The following is a 24689-nucleotide window of genomic DNA, read 5'->3' on the forward strand; positions in this document are numbered from 1 at the left end:
CCCCCCCCCCCCCCCCCCCCTGTGTATTACAATCTTGTCAAAGTGTGTTTGACTGTGTGATGGCCTCTGATCAGTATGTTGGCATTTGTGCGCTGCCTGTTAATGCTCTTGAAACTCTATGATTGGTCACTTTTGTATACGGTGCAACACCCTACATCACACTATTCATATATGCACTCTTTGAATGTACATCCTTTGTGGGTAACAATTTGTCCTGTGCTGTATCATCTGAGTTTGAGTTTACCATCTAATTCTGTTGTGTATCGGTAAAGTGATTTGTCATTACTGCCTTACTGAGTCAGCAACATCATCACTGAACTGAAGAGGCACAAAACTCATTTTTGATTATTAATATTATTTTTGTTATACAACTGTTCACTCAGCGAACAGAGTGATTCTTTTTCCAAGTTCTATTTACATCAGTGCTTATAGGATGTTGTAGCGTGAATGCAGAAGTGAGAATGGGAGAGAGAGAAGGAGAGAGGAAATGATACTAAGACATTTGGCCTGTGCAGTACCTAATGATCACAAGAGCAAAAAACACATGCACGCATATGAACACACACACAAGCACACACACGCACACACACCATGTGATCTCTCGATAAGTGCTGTAGTCACACCCTCCTACTCTCTCTTGTTGTTTGATCACAATCTCCCTCCTACTCCTGGGCTCCAGTCAAACAGAAACTTTCAAAAGATAATGCTTGCTTGACATGAAATCCTTGATGACCTTTTGTTGAAATGACTTAGATACTCAATTTCTTCTCTACACTCAATGAAAATGTACGGCTGACAGAGCATAAGTAAATCTCTTTAAGGGCAATCATACCTATTTACAGCTATTACAATGTTTTGCTGTATCTACAGAGATTTAAAACTTATGACTCAAAACCTAGAGGTGGACGTAATAGGTTTTAATAGCTCTGACTATTACTAGGCTGGTTATAAGCCACTGATGTTACTGCAAGCATGACTCTGACGCCTTTGTTTGGGGTGAAATGGCTTGTCTTATCTTTATTTTTACATTCACCCAATTGAGCTTGCTGATGTCTGCCAAAGCACAAAAATAATTAAATACAGTAATACAAATATGAGGAAAATATAAGTGATTTTAAACCATGTAACTAAGAGCTGGATATAACTTTTTAGAGGCCCTTTGCACTTTAAGCTAAAACCTTTGGCCCATTAAGTATTGATACTGTAACTTAAAGCACTGTATTTTCCTTGAGTGTGAACATTTTTACAGACTGATACACTGCTCTTTCTTTCTATGCCTTTTTCTATTTGATTTGTTCTGCTTGTGAGGGGTTGTTTTGGAAGGCTTCAGTATCCACACATGAATAGGCCTTGCTCTCCTATGAAATGGTGAGATTTATTTATGGTCAGCGGTATGTAATCAGAAGCTAATTCATTATTTTTAAAGATCTGATATGCACAGAATGTATGAGTTTCTGGGCAGCTGCATCATGTGCCTCTAATAAGCATGTTTTATATATTGATGATATGATTAATTATTTATTTATTCAAGATTAACCATGCTCAGAATTTTCAGGTTACGAGTGATATGACAAAAAAGGACAATAAAACAAATAGAGGAAGCATGCCATTTTTAAAAGTAAAAGACTGATAATTGCTTGATCCTGCATGACGGAGTGTGATCAAAGGCTAATGAAGACTCTCACTTCACTTTCAACTCAGCAGGTGCAGGTTGTAGAACTCCGTTTGACATTGTATTGTAGAGAGATCCCAGTCCTGTAAGCTGTTCATGTGACCTGGTTTGGCCTGTCTTGGCACTCCCAGCTCTGGACCTGAGTCAAATGTTTTGCCCATCATGACAAAGACGATAGTGAAAGTACTCACCCAGGTGTAGTTTAAGGCATCAAAGTAAATATTTGTCAGTGAGTTAGAAAAGTGAGATGTTAAATGTTAAGACTGTACGTTACTTCGGAGAAGAAGAAGAAAATTACTTGAAGTCCAATAAACATTTTAAAATGTTCATTGTGTAATTTTCATTTCTCAAAAACAGTCATTGTTTAACCTACATAGTTATCTCAAAGAGATAAAAGAAACCTCCCTTGGGAGTTTATGCTTGGTCATATGTGATGGGAACTGGGGCGTGCAGTACAATTAGAAGAACATATGACTTATTGCTACATTACGCAGGACATTCCCATACCTCGCAGTGGTTTCACAATAAGATGTGTGAGTGGTCTGTTGTGGTTTCTTGCTTGAAAGAAAAGCACATGATGCCACCACACGCCGACCATGACCAAGTGATTAAGCAAAAGAGAACATGACTCCTGATTATGAAATCCTCAATGTGTTAGATTTGACCAGCTGGCATCACCTGCCGTATTCATTCATTCATCGTTCACATGTCAATACTTAGTGATTACACCACTAATCACACGAATGCTACAGCATCGTGTTCACGGCAAACACACCTTTCCCATCATCCCTGTGGGCTGCGATTGGCTGATGGGCAAAGAGGCTGAGGTGTTGCAGCAAATAGCACGAGCCGTGGGCTGATCCATTCTGCAGCTCGAGGGAGGTTAATGAGTGAAGCCGCTGGGCTATCAGCCAAACATGAGCAATGCTAAGGCTCCCACAATGAGCCTGACTGTATTACCACTGAGCTCTGTCTAATTATACACTCCCAGAGAGGGAGAGAGTCAGAGAGAGGGAGAGCATATTAGGCAGGGGAAAGAAAAAGTTATCAAGTGTCACTCTGTGTCAGAGAAACTGAGTAAGAGGGATGAGTGTAGGCTGAAGTTGTAAGGGTGAGACAGAAGGTGTGTTTCAGTTAGAGCGAAGGGGAGAGAGAAGGAGGGAGGGGGTTGTAGAGATCAAGCGAGCAGGGGAGAGAGAAAGACAGCGCACTCAAAGGGAGAAAGAGAGAGAGAGCAAAGAGGCGTTTAGAGAGTGAGAAGGAGGAGAGGCAGGAATAGGATGAAGGGAGGGGAGGCTGAGCAGTAGAGAGGAGGAAGAGACTCGCAGTCTCAAAACTGGATATTCCCTACATGCCTGCTGCCGCCTGATCCAATGAGTAAACTCTCTGCTACCTGCTACGCAAAGGCACCCGGCGAGGTATGTGACCACACCGCTTCCTCCTCTGGCTGTGTTTGTGTGTGTGTATGTAAGAGAGAGGGAGCGCAGGTGTGTTAGCAACTTTGAATGAAGGGATAAACACACCGTGCTCTGTGTGTGTGTGTGTGTGTGTGTGTGTGTATGTGTGTGTGTATGAGAGAGAGAGAGGAAACAGGTTTAAGAGTTACTGTAGGTACATGTCATTCTGAGAGTGAGCTGGGTTAATTATAGGGAGAAAATGTGTCTGAAATGTGTGTGTGTGTGTGTGTGTGTGTGTGTGTGTGAGTGTGTGAATGAGTGTGTGTTGTATACTCATGTAAGTCGGCACCTGTGTGTGGGGGTGTTTGTGCGCGTGGAAGAGAATAACAGAGACAGTGTGAACAAGAGGGAGAGTGTGACTGATCCAGAGACAAGGAGCGTGTGAGGAAAACAGAGGCAGACAGACAGAGAGAGAGAGAGAGAGGGAGAGAGAGAGAGGGATGGAGGTTCATCACTCAGCCTGACGGTAGATCAGGACTTTCAGAATTAGAGCAGTGGGCTTAAATAGCACTGGTCCAGAGATAGCCTGGGGCCCTGGAGGAACCCTCTGAAACTGGGAGCGACGGATATGAGATTGGTGAGGGTGGGGTTTGTCGAGTCGGGGGAAAGAGACCGAATGAGGGAGGAGGACGAGAAAAGAAAATAGAAAATAGGAGGTGCAGATGTTGGGGGGAAGTCTGGGAGATGATCTCATGCAATCAAAGGGAAGATGTGTAGGAGCAGGTGCATCAGGCGTCTGTAATCAAACTTCTTATTCAAGCAGTGTACAGGATAGATGAGAAAACAAGCACTGGAAGAACATCCAATGTCACGTTTCATTTTAAATTACAACTTCTCAACACTACTGGGTGAAGGACTTTAAATGAGTCTGTTCCCGCATCCCTTTGTTGGGAACACAGAGCTATGTTTGGGGTTCTGTTTCTGACGACACTCAGTTCCCTACTCATTTCTCGCCATACTCGATGGAGAAATACTACGCCAGTGTGCACGATTATGATTTCTGAATGTCTATTTCTGTTTTAGCAGGCGCTGTCCTTCTGCTGCAGTGATTTCCCATATGCTGCATATAGGAGCACTTCACAGGTTCAAACAGTTCTAAGCTATAGATGTCTTTCAAGCGAGACGTACAACATTTGTCCCTGCTGACTTAATTCACTTATTTCAATTATGAGGACAATCTGCCGGCGTGTACAGGAAGTCTTATGTCACTGAGAGATTGTTCCTAGAAATGTTCATTCTAAGGGCATAATTACAAAGTGTGCCTTATTTCCTAAGAGCAAGTTTTGCTTGCAGTTTCTAGTGTTGGATTTGTCTCTAACATGTTGAAGCAAGGACTTTGTGGTGTATTAGTGAGAGTTTGTGCAACGGTGGGGCTCTGGCTGTTGTCAGGTGGCTTCAAAACCCAGATATCTTGTGTTTGATATGTACTTTATACAAACTTACAAATAAAACCTGGAGCTTTATTTTACGACTGTGTACGTACTAGAGAAGCGCGACCGTGAATGATGTAAAGATTGCAAAGAGAAACTGAATTTAGATATCAATTTTAGGTGGGTTTCGATATCTTTTGGGACACCGAATTACACATTGTCTCTGTGGGCTGAATGAGAAATACAGCATGTTCTCCCATCCCATGTTTCTTACTGTCACCCTGAAGAGCAGAACAGGCCTCTTGTGAGAGAAGGTTGAGTGGCTGCTGGCCCTTTAAGAGGTCTATTTTTACAGGGGCACACTCATGCATGGAGCGAGGCGCACAGAGGAGGCAGTGGCACACGGAGACTCTATCTGCTGTGCCTCACTTCTCTGACTCCACACAACACATCCTTTAGGACCATAACCTTGTGACTGAGTGGCCAAGAGAGAGTAAGAGTCAGAGAACTTTTTCAGCCAATAGAGGAGCATGTGTTATACACAGGCTCAAACACGAAAATCATCAAAACTGGAAGTTACGTGGTTTGAGCCCGGCAAAGAGAATCAGCCCTTTTCAAGTGGATCTCTCTGAAGTCTAGAAGTGATAATGAGTGGGAGCTCGCAATAAAGACACCCTTATGCACACTGTACACAAATGTGCCAACATTCCCACATACTTGTTTTGATATGCAGATAGCTATGAAAGAAATCTGAAAACATTCATGCCCCCTTCTTACAAACACATAATACACTTTAGTTTACTTACACCCACACACTCCTCGAAAGAAGCCACAAAAATGAGCGCATTTCTGAACATTTTTACACAAACACACATCCATGCACTTAGAGGTGTGCATGGTGCTGTACACCCACGTAAAAAAATTACTTATACATCCTCAATATCTGGACCTAAAATAATCTTCTCCTTATGCAATCTGCATGTTATATAATGCATGGCCTGTCATTATCACAGCGCTCCTTCACGCCCTGCTGTGCCTCTCCACCTACAGCACCACACAGGCAGGCAGACACACTCGCACACACACCCTGCACCTTGTGTTGACAGTCATATACTCTACTCTAGCACTCTCACCCACGTTGAGTGTGTGCTCTCATATAGCCAGCCACATGAGTGAGAGGGAAAGACACAGAGGAAGACCAAGAGTGGGTGGGTTAGAGGGACTGAAAGTGAAAGAGACAGAGAGGGAAAACTTAGAGAGTGAAGGGTACATTCACGTAAAGACTACATTTACATGATTGTATGCATCTATTCACGTTGGGCATGAATGTGTGTTTTTTAGGGCTGTGTGTTATATGTCTGCTCTGAGAAAATTCCCTTTGTGGGTGCTGCAGTTAAACAGGCATTTGAGGTGCATAACCCCAAATAACCTTGTTCTTGTATTCATTTTCTTTACCAACTGATTCCTCTTTGCTCCACATCTATAATTAACTTGTCTTACTGCAAGTTATGTAAGAAACAGTCACAACTAAATGGTACTGAACACATTCCTCCTAAGGTATATACTGATTCTGAATAAGCTGTGTGTTTATCGGATTTTTGAATCAGTCAAGGGTACCACTGTTCCCAGATCTGCACTCTCACAGTTGGAAGGGTATGAGAATTGGCTTGGGAGCTCAGCCGGGGAGCCAGGAGTGTGGCGAATAATCCCAAACAGAGGCAGGTGTTTGAATACAATTGACACCATGCCAGACTACTTAAAGGTGACAGACACACCTGTCGGTCTCGGCGTACCGTGAGAGGAAGGTGCAGAAAGTGATATATTATAACATGCATTTACATTCAGATTCACTTACTTGTGGAGTGAAGATGTGTGTGTGTGTGCATGCAAACATGCATATGCAATCTGTCAGTTATCTGAGCTTTCTTTGCTCTTTGTCTTCGTACAGATCATTTTCTTTGGCCCTGGCTCCCTAACCCTTGCGTATGATCAAGCAGTATGTTCTCCTCCTCCTCCACACTTCATCTACAATAGGGGTCAGCAACCTTTCATCCCTGCCACCCACCACTTACACCCACAACTTTTCAGTCAGACCTGCCTCTTTGCCCATGCAAGTAAATCCTCTCCCTCATACAGACAGACCCGACATGCACAAACACAATATATTGCCCAGTATCGGTATCACTGTACAGAAAGTGTAACATTTGAGACATCCTGTAGCCTATAGCATCAATAGTGTCCTGAAAGCCTGTCCTGAAGCTGGATGTGTATTACATTCCCTACCCTTGCAATGCTTTGCTATTCATTTGTTTCATTCATTTCTTTTGTGTTATTCTGTGCAACATTAAAATCACTCAGCAAATTCAATTTGATGTCATTTTTTTATTTAGTAATAATTAGCAGAGATTATCAAATAGCTGAGTGATAAAGGTTCTCTCTTAAGTGGGACTGGGGCTATCCCTATTCTCATTTTGAAAACAAGCATTAAGCCCACTCAATCCTATTTCAATTTAATTTGCAGCACCCTCTATAACAAACAGCATAAGCCATGTGTTTAGTAAATGGCTGTGACCGTGTGTGGCTGGGCAGCAGATTTGGTGTGGGTGGGGTTGTAGAGCAATAGCAATAATGGCAGTGTATTGCAATGTTGCCTTGAATACCAGCAGTGATAAAGGTACTGCAGACAGTATCTATGAAGCCAGTCTAGACAGTCTCTCTGAAAATGAATGGCACTTTAGCTACCAAAGGGAGACCTGGCCATGCTCTCTCCATGGAGCTGCTTACAGTTTGCTGACATTTTGCTGCTAAACTAGAGATCCAACAGAAACCCAGTTTAACTGGCAGTTGCCAGGGGACAGTGCCAAAGACAACAAATTTTTGGAATGAAAAGTAATCCCCCTCCTCTTTCGCACACACACACACGCACACACACACACACACACACACACACTCTTGTCCTCCCTTTTTTTTAGCTGTTTCTACCCCATCAGACTTTGTCTCACTCGCTGAGTCTCTCTCTTCCTCTCTCTCTTCCTTTCTTTCTCTTTCCCCTCTCCTCCACCCTCAACCCCCCTTGTAAGCTACTGATCTCATAGTGTGAGAGTACTACTCGCATCAAGGGCTCGGCGTTGGGCTAATGTCACAAACTAGCGAGAGGGACTGCTACCTGTGAGCCAGTGAAGCTGAGCATGTAAAAAGTTGGAAAACTAATTTAGAAAAACAAACAAGTGAGCTGCAAGAATGGAAATCCAAAAACATGACTGTGCATCAGCAGTATGTGACATCACCGCACTTGCATAAGAATTGCTGTCACTATTGTCAATGCTAACCAATAGTGGCAGATTTGATTCTGTTTCATGTCTTTTCTTTATGTCTTTGTAATGCATGTGATGCCAACAAATTGAAACCAAAGTGTGGTTGAAAATAGAGCTGGTGCAGATGCCTCATAAGAGGCATATTATCAGATTGAGGCAGTGGAAAAGAGCGAAGATGAAACTCCCATCAGTAGACACCTAAATGTCAATGAATGACAACAACATGACACCCGCCTTAGAAAATGTCAGCCACAAGGTTTGCAGTATACCTGTATACAGTTCCACTTGTTCCCTGCTGATCTCTGCGTGAACACTTGTATGTGCAATATATGTCTGTGTGTATTTACAGAAGCAGGGAGAGACAGAGACAAAGGAAGGAACACTGTGGTAGTCTGCCATGGTCAGAGGAAGAGGAGAATGAGGTGGAGGAATTTTTTGCTTCTGCTGACTGGCTGACCTGCGTGTAATTAGTCAAGTCATATTTTTAACTGATATTGCGTAAAAGCCAGCTTAAGGAGCCATAGCTGCCCTATTTATACCCTAGGGGCTAATGGCATGTACCACTACACAGGGGGATTTCCTCCCAGAACTATACTAAGCCTGCCTTAGGCCGTACCAGTTAGGATTCACAGGGATTAACCCAGCAATACATCTCAGGCGTCACCCTCTACACTTACACTGTCCTACTCTATTCCAATCAGCTCTGTTCTTGCAATATTTACAACTCTTGCTTTTAGAAGTTGGTATATTCTGTTTATTTTGTCGCATACCCTGTTGATCTTATTCTAAATCAAAAACAGATATTTCATTATTTTTGCCAGAGAAAGGTTTGTAAGTCTGTCAAGACTGAGTACATTTGCATAAAAAATCAATCTTAGAATGACTCTTTGCGTGCATGTTTACTTTTCTCTGTACATGCAGCATACTCTGTGTGTGTTTGTGGGTGTTAATAGTAACTCCTGAGCCATAAGCCCATCCTCATAGTGCTCATCCTGTTGAAGAATGGGTCAGGGCGCCGAAGGCTGACCTGGCCCTTTGCCCAGTAAGCTATCACCCGTATCACCCTGCCCTTTTATCAGCTTAGCCCGGCTCCTTGTGGAGTAAGCCACCACACAAGGAGCTAGTAGTACCCCCCTCCTCCCTCCATCACTCCAGCTCTCTCTCTCTCTTTCTCTCTATCAATCTATCTATCTGTTGTGTCCTCTACCCCCCTCCCCTCCACTCTCCTCTACTCTCCCCTCTGTTCAGATCTGTTACATTCAGCAACAAATTTCTGCTGCATCAGACGTCCATCATAGATCCCCGCTCAGCCTGAAACGTGATCAGACACCCCATACGAGGCATCCACATAAAAAAAGGGAGGGGGGCAATGCAAAATGGTGTTTAGATTTGGTTTTTAAAAGGACCAGAAGCCAAGATGGTGAAACATGTTTTGTGTTCAATAGAAAGAATAGTGAATCCACTCTCTGAAGTTGCACCTGTGGGACCCCTTTTGCTACTTTTCACTTCCACCACTATGCTTTTTTGAGTGTGGTCTGACTCATCTGACCTTTTTTGTCTGGGCCTGACCCTGTATGTTTATGAGTGTGTGAGTATGTTTGTGATGGACAGATTAAATAGTGTAAAGCCAGAGAGAGAGAGTGAGAGACACACAGACAGACAGACAGAAACAGCAAGTATGAGAGGGAGAAAGTCTGATGGTGCCATAAATGATTGACAGACAGTATGACTCCACTGTGAGTTTGCTTGTGTTGATGTTTGTCTGTCTTTGTGTGTGAGTTCAACATGCAAAATATCAAAGTGTGCCTGCATAAGTAGAGCATAACAGTCATTTCTATATCTCTGTATTGTCGTAAACATCCTTTGATGAACCCGGTCCATACTCTATTTCCTTCTCTTTCACTCTGACTGGACTATTATGTCTAAATGTATATGAAACATAGTGTTGTGATTTATGCAGAATTATAAGTAAGATATATTGTACATTTATAAAAATTAGTGATATATGCTGATTACAGGGCAGAAGTGTCAACGATAATTAGAAGAAAGTAATAATTCTATTTTGCGTAACCATCTTTCTTTCTTTTTAATACATGAATGCACAAAGTAGGATTTATGAGTTTTAATCAAATTACTTAAAAATATCTTTATTTTTATAATGTGTTGGACAATTCAATTAAAATTACCATGTCAACTCTGACTCCTTATGAGCAATGGGTTGATTTGAAGCTAAACATGCAATGATACAAGAAGCAATTTTATTTTTACATGCTCTCAACTGTACAGTCAAATTAGTTATTAAGGTTTTTAAATCTAAAGTAAAGTACCGTAAAGTAACTTTTATAAATAAGTAAGAAGCCTGTAATTCTTGGCATATTTACCTTTTTAATTTAATATGAATTAATGTGATTTTGATATTTTCTTTATTTCATATAATCTTTATGATTGTTTTCTAATTTAATTATAGCCTACCAATTAGATATTGTTGTTACTTTTATTTGCTGAGACTGAACATTGATTACTATTCACAATGTGGCCCTACTTTCCAAAAATAGTTTAATCTTAATAAAAAAAAATTCCAGAATTAAAACAAATAGACATATTTGCTCTCTATTAATTGTGATACTTGTAATGAAACCACATGAGTACAGCAAATGCCAGAGTAGACAGCGCTCGTGCCCACACAACCTCAGTGCATATCATCTTCAAACAGCATTCACTTTGAAAAATAAGTTATTTTCACCTTAATGTCAGAGGAGACTCAATGTGGCCTTCAAGCTGATGTGTCTGTACACACCTACAAGTCTGATTAGCTTTCCATTGCATTGAGGTTGAGAAGTTAGAGAAGGTTAACCTCTAAATTACTGTTGGTCACAAGTCTACATTTTGCTCTGAGTTTGAAAGGTTGGATGAATTGCTCTCAGAAATGTGAAAGAACATAAAGATTGCTTTTTACAGTTAACCACCAATAATGATTTGATTGCTTCATTAAATCCTATTTCCCCCTGCGCTGCAATTTACATTCTCGCTCCTGTATTGCTTTTCTGTGCTGGTAATTAACATAAGCTTGTTTGAACTGAGGTTTATTTCTTTGACGAGGTGCAGACGGAGTTATTTGCATACTGTTGCATTTTCAACCTTGAGCCTGTTTGTCATTTTGTAAAAGGTTTTAATACTGACAGCTTTCTGATTTCTTGCCGTGAATGAACCACACTGCTCTCACCAATTCAGTCCTAAAAAGCCATACCAGCCATACCTACACACACTTTACTTGCACTGACTGAATCACTGAAGCAAATCATTCAGAGCTCTCCTGCAGTAGTCCTGTTAGCGTATGAGCCTGTTTGAGTGTGTGTGTGCGTGTGTGTGTGTGTGTGTGTGCATATGAAGTCAAATCAAATGTATTCAGAAAAGCTCTTTTAACAACAGGTACGTAACAAAGTGCTTTGATGAGAACAAAGGACACAAATTCAGATGAAAACTACAGATAAACAAAAAGAATGAGTATGGCATTAGTGTGTGTGTGTGTGTGTGTGTGTGTGTGTGCGTGCGCGCGTGTGTGTGTGTGTGCTTGATGGATGTGAGGTTCAGTTTTGAGTCAGAGGCAGCAGCAAAAGCCTAAGTCTGAGAGTGCATGTAGGATGAGCCTCCCACCACTCTCCCTGTCTCTCATCAACTGTCTCTCTGCCGCCCCTCCATCCTTCCCTCTCTTTTATGTGCAAACATGTCTTCTGAAAATCAGAAATATAGATTCATTTATTAGTTAATGGCTTTTCATGTTAAGAGATAAATTTAATTGTTTAAACTTATGTGGAAAGGATAACATCAGACAGTACCAAGGCAGCATAAATCATCCTGTATATTATCTGTATGTGCTGCATCCTTGAATGTTTGTGTGTGAACATTTGTGTGTGCATATGTGTGTGTGCGTGTGTGTGTGTGTGTGTGCATGTTTGTATCCCTCACAGTGATTAAAGCAAGTGGGCGGCAGCAGCAACTGGTCTGCCTGTGTGGCTCTGCATAGCAGACATGTTTCTCACTGCTAGATATTACTCATTTCCTCAGCCCTTTGCACACACAAGCACACACACACACACTCTTGACACTCACATACACAACAGACACAGAGACGAATAGCAGGCTCTCAGTTCTTTCCCTCAGATTGGTGGGCTCGCTGGTGTTATTTTATGCGTACAGAGATCAGAGGCAGTGTGTAGCTGGAGGCTGCTGATATCTGCGGGTGTTGTAACTGGCAGTGGTGCTGTGGAGGAGCAGTGTAGCACAGTGAGGAGCTGAGGAGTGGGTTGACCCTCTGGGAGGACTGGAATATGAATGACTGTCAACACAGGGACGTCTGCACAGCCCGCACTAAGGTCAGTGTTCACATCACATGACAACAACTACCAACTCCATCAACCTGTCTGCCTGCTCCTCAATTCTCTAACTGCCCTTTTGGATTAAAAAAGCTGTTGCTTTTAGCACTATTGGACTATCAACTGATGTTTCTTTGATAACAAAATAGACAAAACTAGAGAGTAATATTCTTTAGTTCTGTTTTGCAGTCATGAGTATAAAGGTATGTCTGACAGTTCTCCCGAGAAATGCATGTAGAGAAAAGGCGGGATGAGGGGAGCTGTACAAATAGGTATGTCTAATTTGACAATTTGAAGAATGTAACCACTTTACATTTTAATATGCAACCATAACTAACTGTTTTAGACCATGTTTTATTTTTATTCGTATGAAGCACAAAAAATTTAATCAATGTTTTAGATAAATAGCATTTGTGCTTACGTAGCAAGTCAAAAGTCTTGAGGAGTATTTCATTGGAAGGAAGGTGTAATATCATTATGCCCGTGATGTGTCAGTTTTGATATATTTAAACTCTATAGCCACAGTAGCTCCAGCTAAACTCCAGCTCTGTGTGCATGTCTGCACAGTGTAGGAGTATTATGTTAGAAGACGTTTCTCTGCAAACTCCTCCACATGCACAATTGTGTTCTTTGTTTTCTTGTACTTTTTTGGCAAGTTTATATTAGGTCTACTTTGACAACCTTTTTCATAAGGGCTGTCGAAATGACACTGAGTCATTTGAGGACAAAAACTGAAACCAGATTTTTGTCCTCAAAAAGAAATCTGGATTCTAGTTTAGCTTTTCCATGTGGGACGCATTCAATAGTTGTTGCTTCTTAATTCAAAAGTTGTTGCTTCTTGTAGTTTTTTCTTTTTATTTAATACTGATGCTATGTTGATCTTATGATACTGAACTGGCTCTCACATTTAATAGATTTATGAGATAATCATAATTAATTAATTAAAAATAATTAATAAAAAATATTGATAGAAAACTATAAATGAAGATGTGAATGGATTACATAAGTAATGATTTCCAATATAATAATTCAGCCCACAGAACAGCGTGTTATCATTTAGCTGAACTGAAACTCCTAAGTTGCACTAACAGGAACATGTTCATGTTCATGTTCATGACCTAATAATTGGCTATCATAGACATTCCCCGTATTCTACTCCATCACACCTGTCCTGTCAGTGTCTGGGACATTGAATCCCCCATCCTCTCACTGCTCAGTTTTCATTTTTCCACTCAGATGCACAAACAGCTTGCTCCACTCTAACACTTATTCTGTTTTTGGACCAAGTCACTTGATGAGCAACAGTTTACCCGCCTCTCCGTGGAGTATCCCCATCCAACCTCTTTAACTGACTGGATGTGTGTGTGTGGACACAGTTGCCATGGTGACAGTGGGGTGGATGGTGAGACGGCAGGGAGTTGGTAAGCTGTTGAGACAGACATGCGAGTGAGTGCGGGGCTGACTGGCAGCATGGTGTTGTGGTGTTGTGGCAGCCGACAGAAGCGGCGATGGTGGTGGTGGTGGTGGTGGCGGAGGGAACAGCTGGGCTGGCGGCGCGGCAACCATCACTTCAAAAGAGCTCATTTAAAACGTTTGGAGAAGAATTAGTAGAGCTCCCCCGCACTTCTCACTGAATGAAACAAGGCTGCAAAATCTCTGACACATTCGAGGACTCAAACACAAACACACACACACAAAGACCTAAACAAATAAACACATTCACACATTCCTCCCAGAAAGAAAAGTTACACACGCACACACACACACACACACACACACACACACACACACACTCACACACACATTTCCCCACACCCCTGCTGTGACACATAATTAATATGCAAAGACACATATCCTGTATCCACAACAACTGGTGGTAATATCAACAGTGTTTCTGTCAGCTTTTGGGTGGGTGGTGACCAGCTTTGCCTATCACTGGGGGAGTAAGTACAGCCGCCCTGAGGGAGTATTTGTGTGTCTGTTGCTGTCCGTGTGTGTGTCTGAAAGAGAAGGGGTGGGGGGTGCTAGTAGTAGGCTTATATAGAATACAGAGAACACCCGGGGGTGTCGTGGGGGTGGTTCATGAAAGTGGTACAAAAACATATCTACATATTCCAATCATCCCCTGAGAGTCAGAGATGAAAACTCTCCTGCTGTGAGTGCTGTGTGTGTGTGTGTGTGTGTGTGTGTGTGTGTGTGTGTGTGTGTGTGTCTGTGTGTGTCTGTGTGTGTGTTTTACACACATACTTCACTGCCTCTGAACTTCATTGGCTGCAAAATATATTTTTAACCCACATGTGGGAGTAATGTGTTTGAATGAAAAGAGTAAGTTGGGTAGTTTCAATCCCACCGCAGTGCAAATAGGTAATGACTAATTAGTGACAGCTATCAAAAATTTCAAACCTTTTTAAAGCACTTTATATGAGGGAGTCACTGGCTGATTTCTCTCCATCTGTCTGATGCAGCTGAATGTTTGTTTGCATGCCTGACCAGACAGTGAAGTATTAACAACAAGTGATGCCAGGACCCGACAGACTGTTCTTTCTCTATGCTCACTCTTAATCTCCCTTACTTCTGTTTCTGTCCTGTCCTTCCTTTTTACCTACCTTATCTCTGTTTCTGTCCTCTTTCATCCTCTCTGTAGGTGAGTGGTGCTTCAGTAAAAAAGAATCAACAGTGATCTGAGAGTGATGCTGTGTAGCAGCCTTCCCCTCTGTCTGCGCCCCTCGTTCTCCCGTGAGGCCCATGTGACCTAGCCTACACCCACACACAGGGGGCCCCCACTGCCGCTGGAGCCCACCCATGAATCCCAGCCCCGACCGCGGCAAAGAGTGCCTCCCTCCCAAGAAGAGGGAATCTCGGCAAGGATCGACAGATCACCACGTCCCTCTGGATGAGTTTAAACCCCCTGTGCCGCTCCGAAGTCGGTCCAGCACAGGGGGAGGGGAGGGAAGCAGGGAGGCCAGCGACAGGGACCGAGCTCTGATTAACCCAAACCTCCATCTCCTACATACTCCTCCACCCCTTCCTGCTCCTGCACCAGGCCTCCCGCTGCCCCTTCCATGGCACCTGAGTTACTCCCCCTCTGTCTCTCTCCCACTTTTCCCAGGTCAGGTTAGTGAGAGGAGGGGCTCAGGGTCTCCTGCTTGGAGAGATGACCCTCTCTCTACAGCCCTGCCCCACCACTCCAGGTGGCTTAGTAGAGAAGGGCCCCTCTCCTTGCCACCTTCACCATCTTCCTCCTCCACTTCTTCCTTTAAGACTCCCTTCCCAGCAGATTCTAGAGAAATGTGGCCCTACATTAACAGTGGGCGGCGAGACAGCAGCTCCTCTCTTTTCTCCCCCTCGTACTTGTTTAGTCACCACTCTCTCTACCCTCAAGATTCAAGCTTAGTTGAAGCCAGACACAGGTACCTGGGCAAGAGGCCCAACGGCCTGGATGGGCCAGGCAGCAGGACTGCCTCAACCTCCAGGCCTCTCCTCACAGGAGAATATGGGAACGATAGCAGCAGAACCAGGCTGGACATCAGTCCACACAGCTCCCATACCAACGGTGGACGGAGACCTCAAGAGGATCTAACATCCCGTGTCCATTCTGGAGGGCCATTTTTGTCAGACTCTCAAGCTCAGGAGGGCCCTGAGCCACATTCCTCACTGCAGGACAGACTTCCGCATGGGATAGTTAAGGCCAACTCCAATTTACTTTCCACCAGTCCCCTTCCCCTGGGACCAGTCCCCAGGGCAGGTAGAGGAGGACTATTGGACCCCTTAGGGGCTACACCAGCTGAAGCTCAGATCTACTACTCTTTGGGATCGGTGTGCCACCCCAGCCCTCAGGCCCAGGCCTACCCACTCTACAGCCCCTCAGGAACACCTCTGTACAACCTGCACAGGGAGCCAGGCTCCAGGCAGCACAATTTAAGGAACTCACCGCACTCACCCCTGGGTCTGCCTAACAGCCATGACAGGTCGCAAAGAGACCGGGAAAGAGACCAAGAAAGAGACAGAGAAAAAATCCTACAAAAGGACAGGGAACGAGGTAAAGACAAAGAGAAGCACCTACAACATGACAAAGACCAAGAAAGAGATAGTGAGCGTGAGAGGCGACAGAACCGAGAAAGAGACAGAGGGAGAGAGTTATCTCCTTCCCATCTTCACACCTCACCCCCGGGCCTTCACTCATCTCCCCCTGCGCTCCTACCTCACTTCACCAAGGGTTCTCTGATTGAGTTGGCCAGCGGGCGGTTGAAGCGGGTGGAGGAGCTGCGGACAGAGGACTTCCTGAGGAGTGCAGATACCTCTCCGGAGTTCCACCTCAGCACCTGCACTGTGCTGCTGATTTCCCCCAGCAGTACACAGGGCTTCAGCCACCTGCAGGTCCACCTCACAGACCGCAACACTCAGGTCAGCTTTCTCTTTAGATACATGCTTCAGCTTACACTCTTATATTACAACATTATCAGAAATAATTAAATGAATAACTGCATGGCAAGATTAGTGTTGATGCAAATCAACACAGTTTAGGCTGTAGTAGCCTTGATCTTCTCATATGAAAATACATGACGGACATGAGATACCTCATGGTTGAGTGTATAACAATGTTGTGGTTTTGTGTAGGAGTTACTGAAGGTCTTGGTGGAGTACCCGTTCTTTGTGCAGGACCGAGGCTGGTCTTCTTGCTGTCCCCAGAGAACCACACAGCTGTATGGCCTGCCCTGCCGCCAGCTCATGGAAGGGGATGTCTGCCTGGCTCTCACCCCCACCCCCACCCAAACCCACCGGACACACACGCGTACCAGCTCCAGAGCCCATCGCACGCAACTCTCATCCAGGGCTGCAGGAGAGTCCAGCAGCTCGCACAGGGAGGAGATGCCGCCTCCCCCTCCTCCTCCCCCTCTTCCTCACCACCCACCTACTACCACACCGGCCCCTCCACGCTCTTTGGCTGCAGACCCTCCCGCTCAGGAGCAGCCGCGTCCACGCAAACGGCGCTGGTCTGCCCCGGACACCCTTCCCTCACTTGGAACTGATGAAAGCCTCCTGGATTTACCTCATGGCTCCAAGCTAATGAAGTGGCAGTAGAAACTCGGATATGCATATGAAACATGCATACTTACTGTACACACACACACACACACACACACACGCAAGCACATACACACCCTCCTTGTCTCTATTGCACCCATCAAGACAAAGAATTGAGAGACCTCAAGGCAGGGTTGCAGGGAAGGAATAAAAAAAAAACTATAAAACACACAATTTACGGGTGTCCACACTGCTGCCCAAAATATTAACCTTGTCCAACCTAGGCTAGCCCTTATTGCACCTTTCCTTCCCTTCCCTTTCCATTCCTTTCCTTTCCTTTCCTGTCCACAACCTTACCTAGCACAGCCCTGAAAGGAGCAGCATTTGAAGGATCTCTGGATGGCTCCTTAAAGATACACATAAGACATTTAGTGAGACAATCAAGCACTTGTCTGTGTTCACTCTGTTTTTGTAATGGTTGTCCCACACACCTACTTACTGACAGTGTTTTCCGCAGGGTATCAATTTTCAATCAGTGTTTTGAAGACACTATTGAAGAAGTGCAGATATATATGAAAAGTTGACTATATATATTACATTACAAATGTTATATACAGTAAATATGCTAAACAGATTTAATGCAATCTCTCTGTCAATTTCGCAATGCATTTTTGTTTTCTTTCTTGCTTCTGAGCCAATGCCTACGTGTCGGCCTGGGCAGGCAAGGTGAATGTATGAGCAACTCTTCGCCTTTTTTATTCTCGTCACTGGGAGTCATTTCACACATTTGTTCGTCAAGGCATTACCCTCCAATATGTTCTTAACATTATCTCTGACAAAGGGAGAACACTAATGAAAACTGCGTAACAGACAATCCCACCCACACAGACAGGTCTGTGCCACATCGCCTCGACACTCATGGTGTTTTTCCATTAAAAACTGAATGATGGAAAGAGTAAAAAGTGCAGTATGGCTGAAGAGTAATGGTGCTAATAACACGTTGGAACATGATGCTTTGTGAATACTCTTGACCCCTGTGTACTGTACGCTTCTGTTCCCATCTCATTTTTTACGTACTGTATATGTTTGAAGGCAGGGAAAATGATGAAAGTATTTTAAACTCAGATACGGGTATCTCCTCTGATTCAGCACACACTCTCACTTTAGTTTTTGTGTTTGTTTTTTTTAAATTTTATTTTCAAAAAGAGAACCTTGTTGATTTTTCTTTTTAAATGTTATAGCAACAAAATGTATATTTTTAAAAAATTGTGAATCTGTTATATGATGTTCGCTAGAAATAAAGGAAAAAAGCTTTATAGATTTATGAAATGTGTCAATTTATTCTCTGCATGTGTTGTAAAGTACTATATGTTTAAATTATCATTTAATACATATACTGAATATGGGGTTAACATAGTTAAAAAAAATGTTTGTTTTAACAGTAGCTAATAACTCCTGCCAATTTAGCTGCATGGTGGATGTGAAAAAAATCAATATAAGGTAAAAAGAATAAAGGACATTACTTTCCCTTTATGCATTGCTAATAGGTCTACAATGCACCACCTTCATTGTTTCTCGATCATATTTACATCTCCACTGATGATATTCTGTATTCTTTGCTCTGCTCTTAGGATGTCTTTCATGATGATGACAGGAAAGGAATAAAGTTTCTGTAATCCGCTTGTATATTGTTCATGGCTACCCTGGTGCAGGGAACCTTTCCCCATCTTCCTACATCTTCTCACCCTCTGTGTTGGAGTTGAGACCTGGACGCATATCTTCAATCTCACCCAAGTTGAATCTCTGCAGCAGTTCCACTGCAAATAAGGGCACCACCTGGCACAACAGGACACAGAGTAGTACATAATCAGTATGCTTAGGAGGACCTCTACTGGTGGCTTAAAATACTACCGCAGAGAGCATTTACACAGCAATATTTTTTAAGTATTGTTAAAAGTATTGTTGATTATAGAGTTTATATACTTTTCAACATGTCATAAAAAGCACATATAACTTTAGGTAAGTCCAACCTGATGGTGTTTGCATTTGAGAAATGTATGAGATAGATCCAACCTTTGACAGCAAATCATACCGACACATGTTCACATCACTCTAGTGTAAGTGTAACTCTGTGTAACACAAATTTTAATGAAAGAGAGAAAAATGTTTGGTTGCCTCACACTCAACTGTAATTGTGATTTCATTCTACCAAGAAGGACAGATGAATGTGTACCTGATGTACCTCAGAATGTTGAACATTTTCTTTAATATGATAAAATAGAAATTTTAAAGGGAGTGGCAACAGTGTTGTCCTTGATTTACAAGGCAAATATATAATCAAAAATTGAAATATGACACGTCTACAACCACAATCTAAACATATGCATGCAGGGTAAATGTGGAAGAAAAAATCTTTTCTTGTCTTTTTTTCAACCCACCTGAGCCATGATCAGCTTCTTGGTTTTAGGTATGTTGGGGTCTGGATATTCTTCTCCAAAGCAAAGCTCAATCTCATAAGAAGGTGTAGATCCCTTCCCCTGTAAACAGCTCTGGAGGTCTGAACACAAACATTTTATATTGGAAAATTCTTATTGGATCGTATAAACATATTGCCTCTTTACATAGGCCAATGATGTGACACAATCTGCGTGTCTCATGCACTGACTTACCACTGAGAAATGTGGGTATATCAAGCAGTTTGAAGGTCTTTTCTCGCTCCAGTTTGTTGGGTCGGTCAGTGTGTGGGGCCATGGGCCCACTCCAGTACACCCTGCCCTGACAGAAACGCTTGATGAACACCCCATCTGGGGCCACCCATAATAGCACACCCCTCTCCAGGTGACAAAGAAGTCGGTTCATTGCTTCGGCCATGCATGACGGCAGGGATACGGAGCCTGGGGAAGGGAAGGAGAGCTGCTGGGCAGTGCAGGGGCCGTAGATCCGTTCATTTCCCAAGGGGACACAGCCCTGCAGGATGAAGCACCCATCTGGGCTCTTGGTGGTCACTTTCATCACCCTCTGGCCGTGGTACAACAACATCACCTGCATACGAAGGTCTGTCCACAAAAGAATGCAACTTGTGTTCTAGGTCATACAATGCAAAGGCCAGTGACATTTTCAGTTGGTTTTGTTCCTGTGCATAATCCCATAAATGTTCTTACCTGATATAGTAAGTGCAGGGCTGAAGAAGGTAATAGGAGCAGGGCTGTGACTGTGAGGTTTCTTTCCTGTGAGCTCACAATACATGTGCTCCCTCAGCAGACCCTCTAAAGCAGAATAGCGATCAGTACTTTCTCAATGCTTTACTGTATATGTACCTGAACATTGCAATTCCTAGAGACATACCACTAGCATGCATGCCAATTATCTCGCATAATGTGAGGGGACACAAAAAAGGGCAGACAACACTTCAGCTACAAGTGTTGTCTGCCCCACTTTAGCCAATTTAGCAACCCATATCAGGTAAATGGACAAATACTATCAGGCTCTATTTGGATTGCTCAAATGGGATCCAAATGCCAGGCCATTACAATACTATGCCCACATGTATATTTAGATTTGATAGATTAGATTTTATTGGCCATTTGATGACTTGATTATTGCAGCTTTCTATTCTTTGCATTGAGGGTTTCAGCTAGACTCAACTTAATTGTTGGGGGTTGTAAAGCAAAATAGTTATAGACTACTGCCTTTCTGAAATTTATGGACATGATCCCCCATAATTATTCTATAGAAGAAGTACCGGTTTGTTTGCATAACTCTTACCAGTCAATGGTTTCTTTTCATCTTCTTCTTTACTTGCTTGACATGATTCCTTTTGATAATGAAACTACAGAAACAGAAACCAAAATTAGGTGAACAAAGCAAGAGGTTTAAAGCAATTTTTTTAAAGTATCAGGTCCTTTTTTTTATAAGATCAGATCAGTTTAAACTGATATCCCCCCAAAAGTGTTTTTTCCTTCAGCAAGGAGACACTGTTGTCCACTACAGTGTAAAGTGTACAGTTTGTACAGTGTATAGTCTTTAGATGCAGGTAGCTCAGAAAAATGCTTCCACTAAAAAAAGTCCCTCAGAACACTAATCAATACATGATTAAATCCCCTATACATAGGATTTCAACATTTCTGAATCAGGTGACTCATTGTGGTAATACCAAAAAAGACTAAATAAGCTAATTTGACACAGAGACAGTGAAAATAAATGGTCTTCTTCACCTAACCTTTTCACTGGAATTTTTGAATAAAAACAATGTATGCCATTGTAAACTGATTTTCATTGGTTTTTCAAACTCCAAATAAACACTGATAAAAACAAAGAAATCCCAGAAATAATTAGCCCTATATTTATAAGAAGCCGATTGCACTCACGCAGAGTTTCTTAGCATGAGGTGACTGAAGTAAACCTCTCTTAATTGTGTCCACTGTAAGAACAGTAGGCTAAATGACCCACTGTCAATTATTAGTTCAGTGTTAGTTTCTCATTGTATATCTTATTGGTTCTTTGTTTTTAGAATACCTGTTTGTCCATAAAACCAAGGCTTTTTGGAGACCTCTTAGCCTGGATGATCACTTGATCCTTTGTCTCAGGAGACTCTGTGAAGTGGGAACAAAAATGAGAGCAAGTGAAGGACTCAGATATTTAAAGTTACAGAGAAATCCAAAAGATAAACCAATAATTAATACAACAATCAGGTTTTTTCATATTGGTAAAAAGCTGATGGAAGAATGACAAAATGGTAATAAATTTGAAAACCTTTGTTCATTATGTAAAACAGCATTTCATTCCTTGTTTAATTTGCTTTGGTTCGCCTTTTAGGAGTATAAAATGGACACCACTGCTAAGCAGCATAGATATAATCACTAAGACGAAAAAAAAGGAGCTGTTTTCTTAGTTTTCACCTGCTGGCCTGGCTGGCACATTGTTGTGTTGGATAGAGTAGACTTTATAGGGTTCAGTGATGTCCAGCTGGTTGCGTTCAGGGACCTCTTGGAAGTCTGTGCTCTTGTTGAGTGCACAGCGGAGGCGGGTCTTCCACATGGTGGGGTCCGCTTTGTCCCTCCCCTCCCTGTACTTGCCCTTGTACACAGCCCAGGCCTGAAAGTGACAATTGAAACAAATAAACATGATTTAATGAAAAAATAACTGGGGAAATCACGAACTACTGGTTAAACACATACATTTCAGTACACAATATTATTTTGCAATTCATTGATTAGCAGTGTCATTTTCCCTTTTCCCAATTTATCCCTGAAATATATGTAATTAATTATATTTAACCAAATCTATCCAGAGCATTGTGAAAGCAGAATACTGTAAGAAAATAATGACTTACTTAATTTTAAAAATATAAGTCACCAATCAGTCTTGAAATTGTGAGTTTATTGTACTTTTACTGAATAAATTGTTCAATTTGTCTCTTAATTTCTGAAACCTAATGATAAAATGTGAAATGAATTTACTGCATAGACTTTGACATTTGACTGAATATTAAATGCCTTTAAGTGAATGAAACCAGCAGAATTAGAATCAACACACAGGTAGAACAGTCGTTTCATTCATTCATTCACTCAAGCTTGCCTGTCTCCTGGTGACTAATAAACATTGAAGTATCAGCAATCTCAAATCTCAAATCTAGAAGTACTTATTCTTACACTGTTGTTTCTTGGCCATTTGAAACCACTGACACTATTGCAACATGATAACTGACCAGGATTCAAAGGAATTTTTAGTTGCACAGAGTTGGGCAGTAGTAGCCTACAAAGCATTGATAGTAAGTACTTCAAAATAGTTAGGCAATTAATGTTGCTTCTGTGTGCGAGATTAAAAAGAGAACAATAACAAGACAAGGAACAGGCTGGACTATTAGGCTTCTATGTTTTACTTTAGGCTACTGGCTGAATTATAAACCGAAGTTGTAGCTCAACATCGTTCAGTGCACAAAGATTTTATCTTATATTTATGGACATGTTATATGCCTCAAATAAATGAATACATTTAGCCTAGCTAAATAGGGAAATATTGGTTTTTTTTTCCAACTGACTTCAACAGTCAAAGTGGATCAATTTCTTCCTCATAATAAATTCAAAACAGCCCAGAACTGAATTCACAAGAATCCACATGATATGTTTTAGAATTTGAAACAAACTGAAAGTGTTCACCTTGAAGAGAGCTGCATCTGCCGTCTGTTTGTAGTCCTTCTTAGCAGCGTGCTTCCACGGGATCCTGAACATCGTTTTGTCCTCATCTTCCCAGCATAGTCCTTCATATTTCCCACTCTCTATCTGGGCTATCAGCCACTCTTTCATGTGCATCTTCGCTCCTTCTTCCATCTTCAACACAGACTATGTCTCTCAACCGGAACAAAACGCACTCTACATGTGCAAAGTGGCTCGAACACTTTAATCCTGTCCCCGCGTTGCAAACGGAAAAAAACATCAATATTTTATTCGGATACGGCTCTAGCTTCGAAAATGACTTTAAGCACAATAAAGCTGCCTAATAATATAATGAAGTGTATAAAAGTTATAGCCAAACAGTCCTCGTCGCAAACTTAAATGCAGAAGTCCTTACTAAAATTAAGTGCGCTCGTAGGGAGCGAAAGCGAAAGTTTTCAGCTCATTTGATACTTTCGGTTTCCCCCTTCTTGCTGAGTTGCAGCGAAAGTTTAAGCATTTCCAAGTAAGGTGCATGAGGGAGGGTGATAAACGAGCATATCACTGGGTTCCAAATCAGTTAAAGACTGTCTTTTTGCAAAAATACTTCATAAACAGCCAAGGCTGACACAGTTCCAAATGCCATGCGTTTGTTAAGGTCTAAATTAGAATCAATTGTATGTTGCCAGAAACCAACATAAACCCTTTATAATATGTCACTGATCACAAAACTCATATTCCTTATGATATTAAAGAAGAAGGAATCAGTGAATAATGACGAACAGACAGCTAACCACTACAGTCCACAAAACTGCTGAATAAAATTATGTTTTCTTAAGTGGGGAATTCTCGTTTCATTTGCCCCCACTGGAATCAGCACGTGGGCAACTGGACAGTACCCGCAAACATTAAATACATAAAATGACGACCACACAAACACACACACAGATGTAGGCTAGCCTACTTGTAAGAATCATAACGAAACGTTCATCTGAAAATGAAAGTATGTGGGTGTAAGGGTTTTTTTTCTCATGGACTCCTCCTCTTCCTCACAGGGTTCATGATGCAGACTGAAGGTGTAGTCATTTCTTCAGCTCTGTTAATGATACTGAGGGGGCAGACAATAAAAATCCAAAGTTCATATCGATCAGAAAGATGTATAAATGGTTCACAGCATTACATATCGATGTGTACACAAGCACACTGTATCCCCAGCAGAGGGCAGTGTACGCCTGTGCTGCTGCCCACTGCCACACAAAGCGATGTGTGTTAATTAATCGACCAATCAACCGTGTGTTACGAAATTAACATGCTGTAAAATCCAGG

General features: G+C 42.2%; 2 protein-coding genes across 3 annotated transcripts; one reads left to right on the plus strand and one right to left on the minus strand.

Moving 5' to 3' along the window:
• Positions 1 to 3012: 3012 nt before the first annotated feature.
• Positions 3013 to 18524, plus strand: zmp:0000000926 (ataxin-1-like). Of its 2 annotated transcripts, none has more exons than XM_046057456.1 (3): positions 3013 to 3090; positions 14831 to 16590; positions 16804 to 18524. In XM_046057456.1, the coding sequence occupies exons 2-3, from the start codon at positions 14989 to 14991 to the stop codon at positions 17266 to 17268; spliced, it is 2067 nt and encodes a 688-aa protein (XP_045913412.1). In that variant the 5' UTR covers positions 3013 to 3090; positions 14831 to 14988; the 3' UTR covers positions 17269 to 18524. The 2 variants fall into 2 exon arrangements, with proteins under 2 accessions (XP_045913412.1, XP_045913411.1); XM_046057455.1 differs by lacking the exon at positions 3013 to 3090 and adding an exon at positions 11971 to 12186.
• Positions 18478 to 23896, minus strand: irf10 (interferon regulatory factor 10). Its single transcript, XM_046057458.1, has 8 exons — positions 23370 to 23896; positions 22110 to 22305; positions 21727 to 21803; positions 20977 to 21040; positions 20373 to 20477; positions 19881 to 20267; positions 19650 to 19768; positions 18478 to 19047 (listed from the first exon to the last, which is right to left on the minus strand). The coding sequence occupies exons 1-8, from the start codon at positions 23538 to 23540 to the stop codon at positions 18943 to 18945; spliced, it is 1224 nt and encodes a 407-aa protein (XP_045913414.1). The 5' UTR covers positions 23541 to 23896; the 3' UTR covers positions 18478 to 18942.
• Positions 23897 to 24689: the final 793 nt, after the last annotated feature.

The sequence above is a fragment of the Micropterus dolomieu genome, linkage group LG08, assembly GCF_021292245.1.
Source record: "Micropterus dolomieu isolate WLL.071019.BEF.003 ecotype Adirondacks linkage group LG08, ASM2129224v1, whole genome shotgun sequence".
Taxonomy (NCBI): domain Eukaryota; kingdom Metazoa; phylum Chordata; class Actinopteri; order Centrarchiformes; family Centrarchidae; genus Micropterus; species Micropterus dolomieu.

What these genes read in the sequence shown, in the direction of transcription:
- zmp:0000000926 (XM_046057456.1), top strand. Translation starts at nt 14,989, where the DNA reads ATGAATCCCAGCCCCGACCGCGGCAAAGAGTGCCTCCCTCCCAAGAAG. An exon ending in TCACAGACCGCAACACTCAG is followed by an intron (nt 16,591 to 16,803) that starts GTCAGCTTTCTC and finishes GGTTTTGTGTAG; the next exon opens with GAGTTACTGAAGGTCTTGGT.
- irf10 (XM_046057458.1), bottom strand. Translation starts at nt 23,540, where the DNA reads ATGGAAGAAGGAGCGAAGATGCACATGAAAGAGTGGCTGATAGCCCAG. An exon ending in CAGATGCAGCTCTCTTCAAG is followed by an intron (nt 22,306 to 23,369) that starts GTGAACACTTTC and finishes TGTCACTTTCAG; the next exon opens with GCCTGGGCTGTGTACAAGGG. An exon ending in CCCTGCACTTACTATATCAG is followed by an intron (nt 20,268 to 20,372) that starts GTAAGAACATTT and finishes TTTTGTGGACAG; the next exon opens with ACCTTCGTATGCAGGTGATG.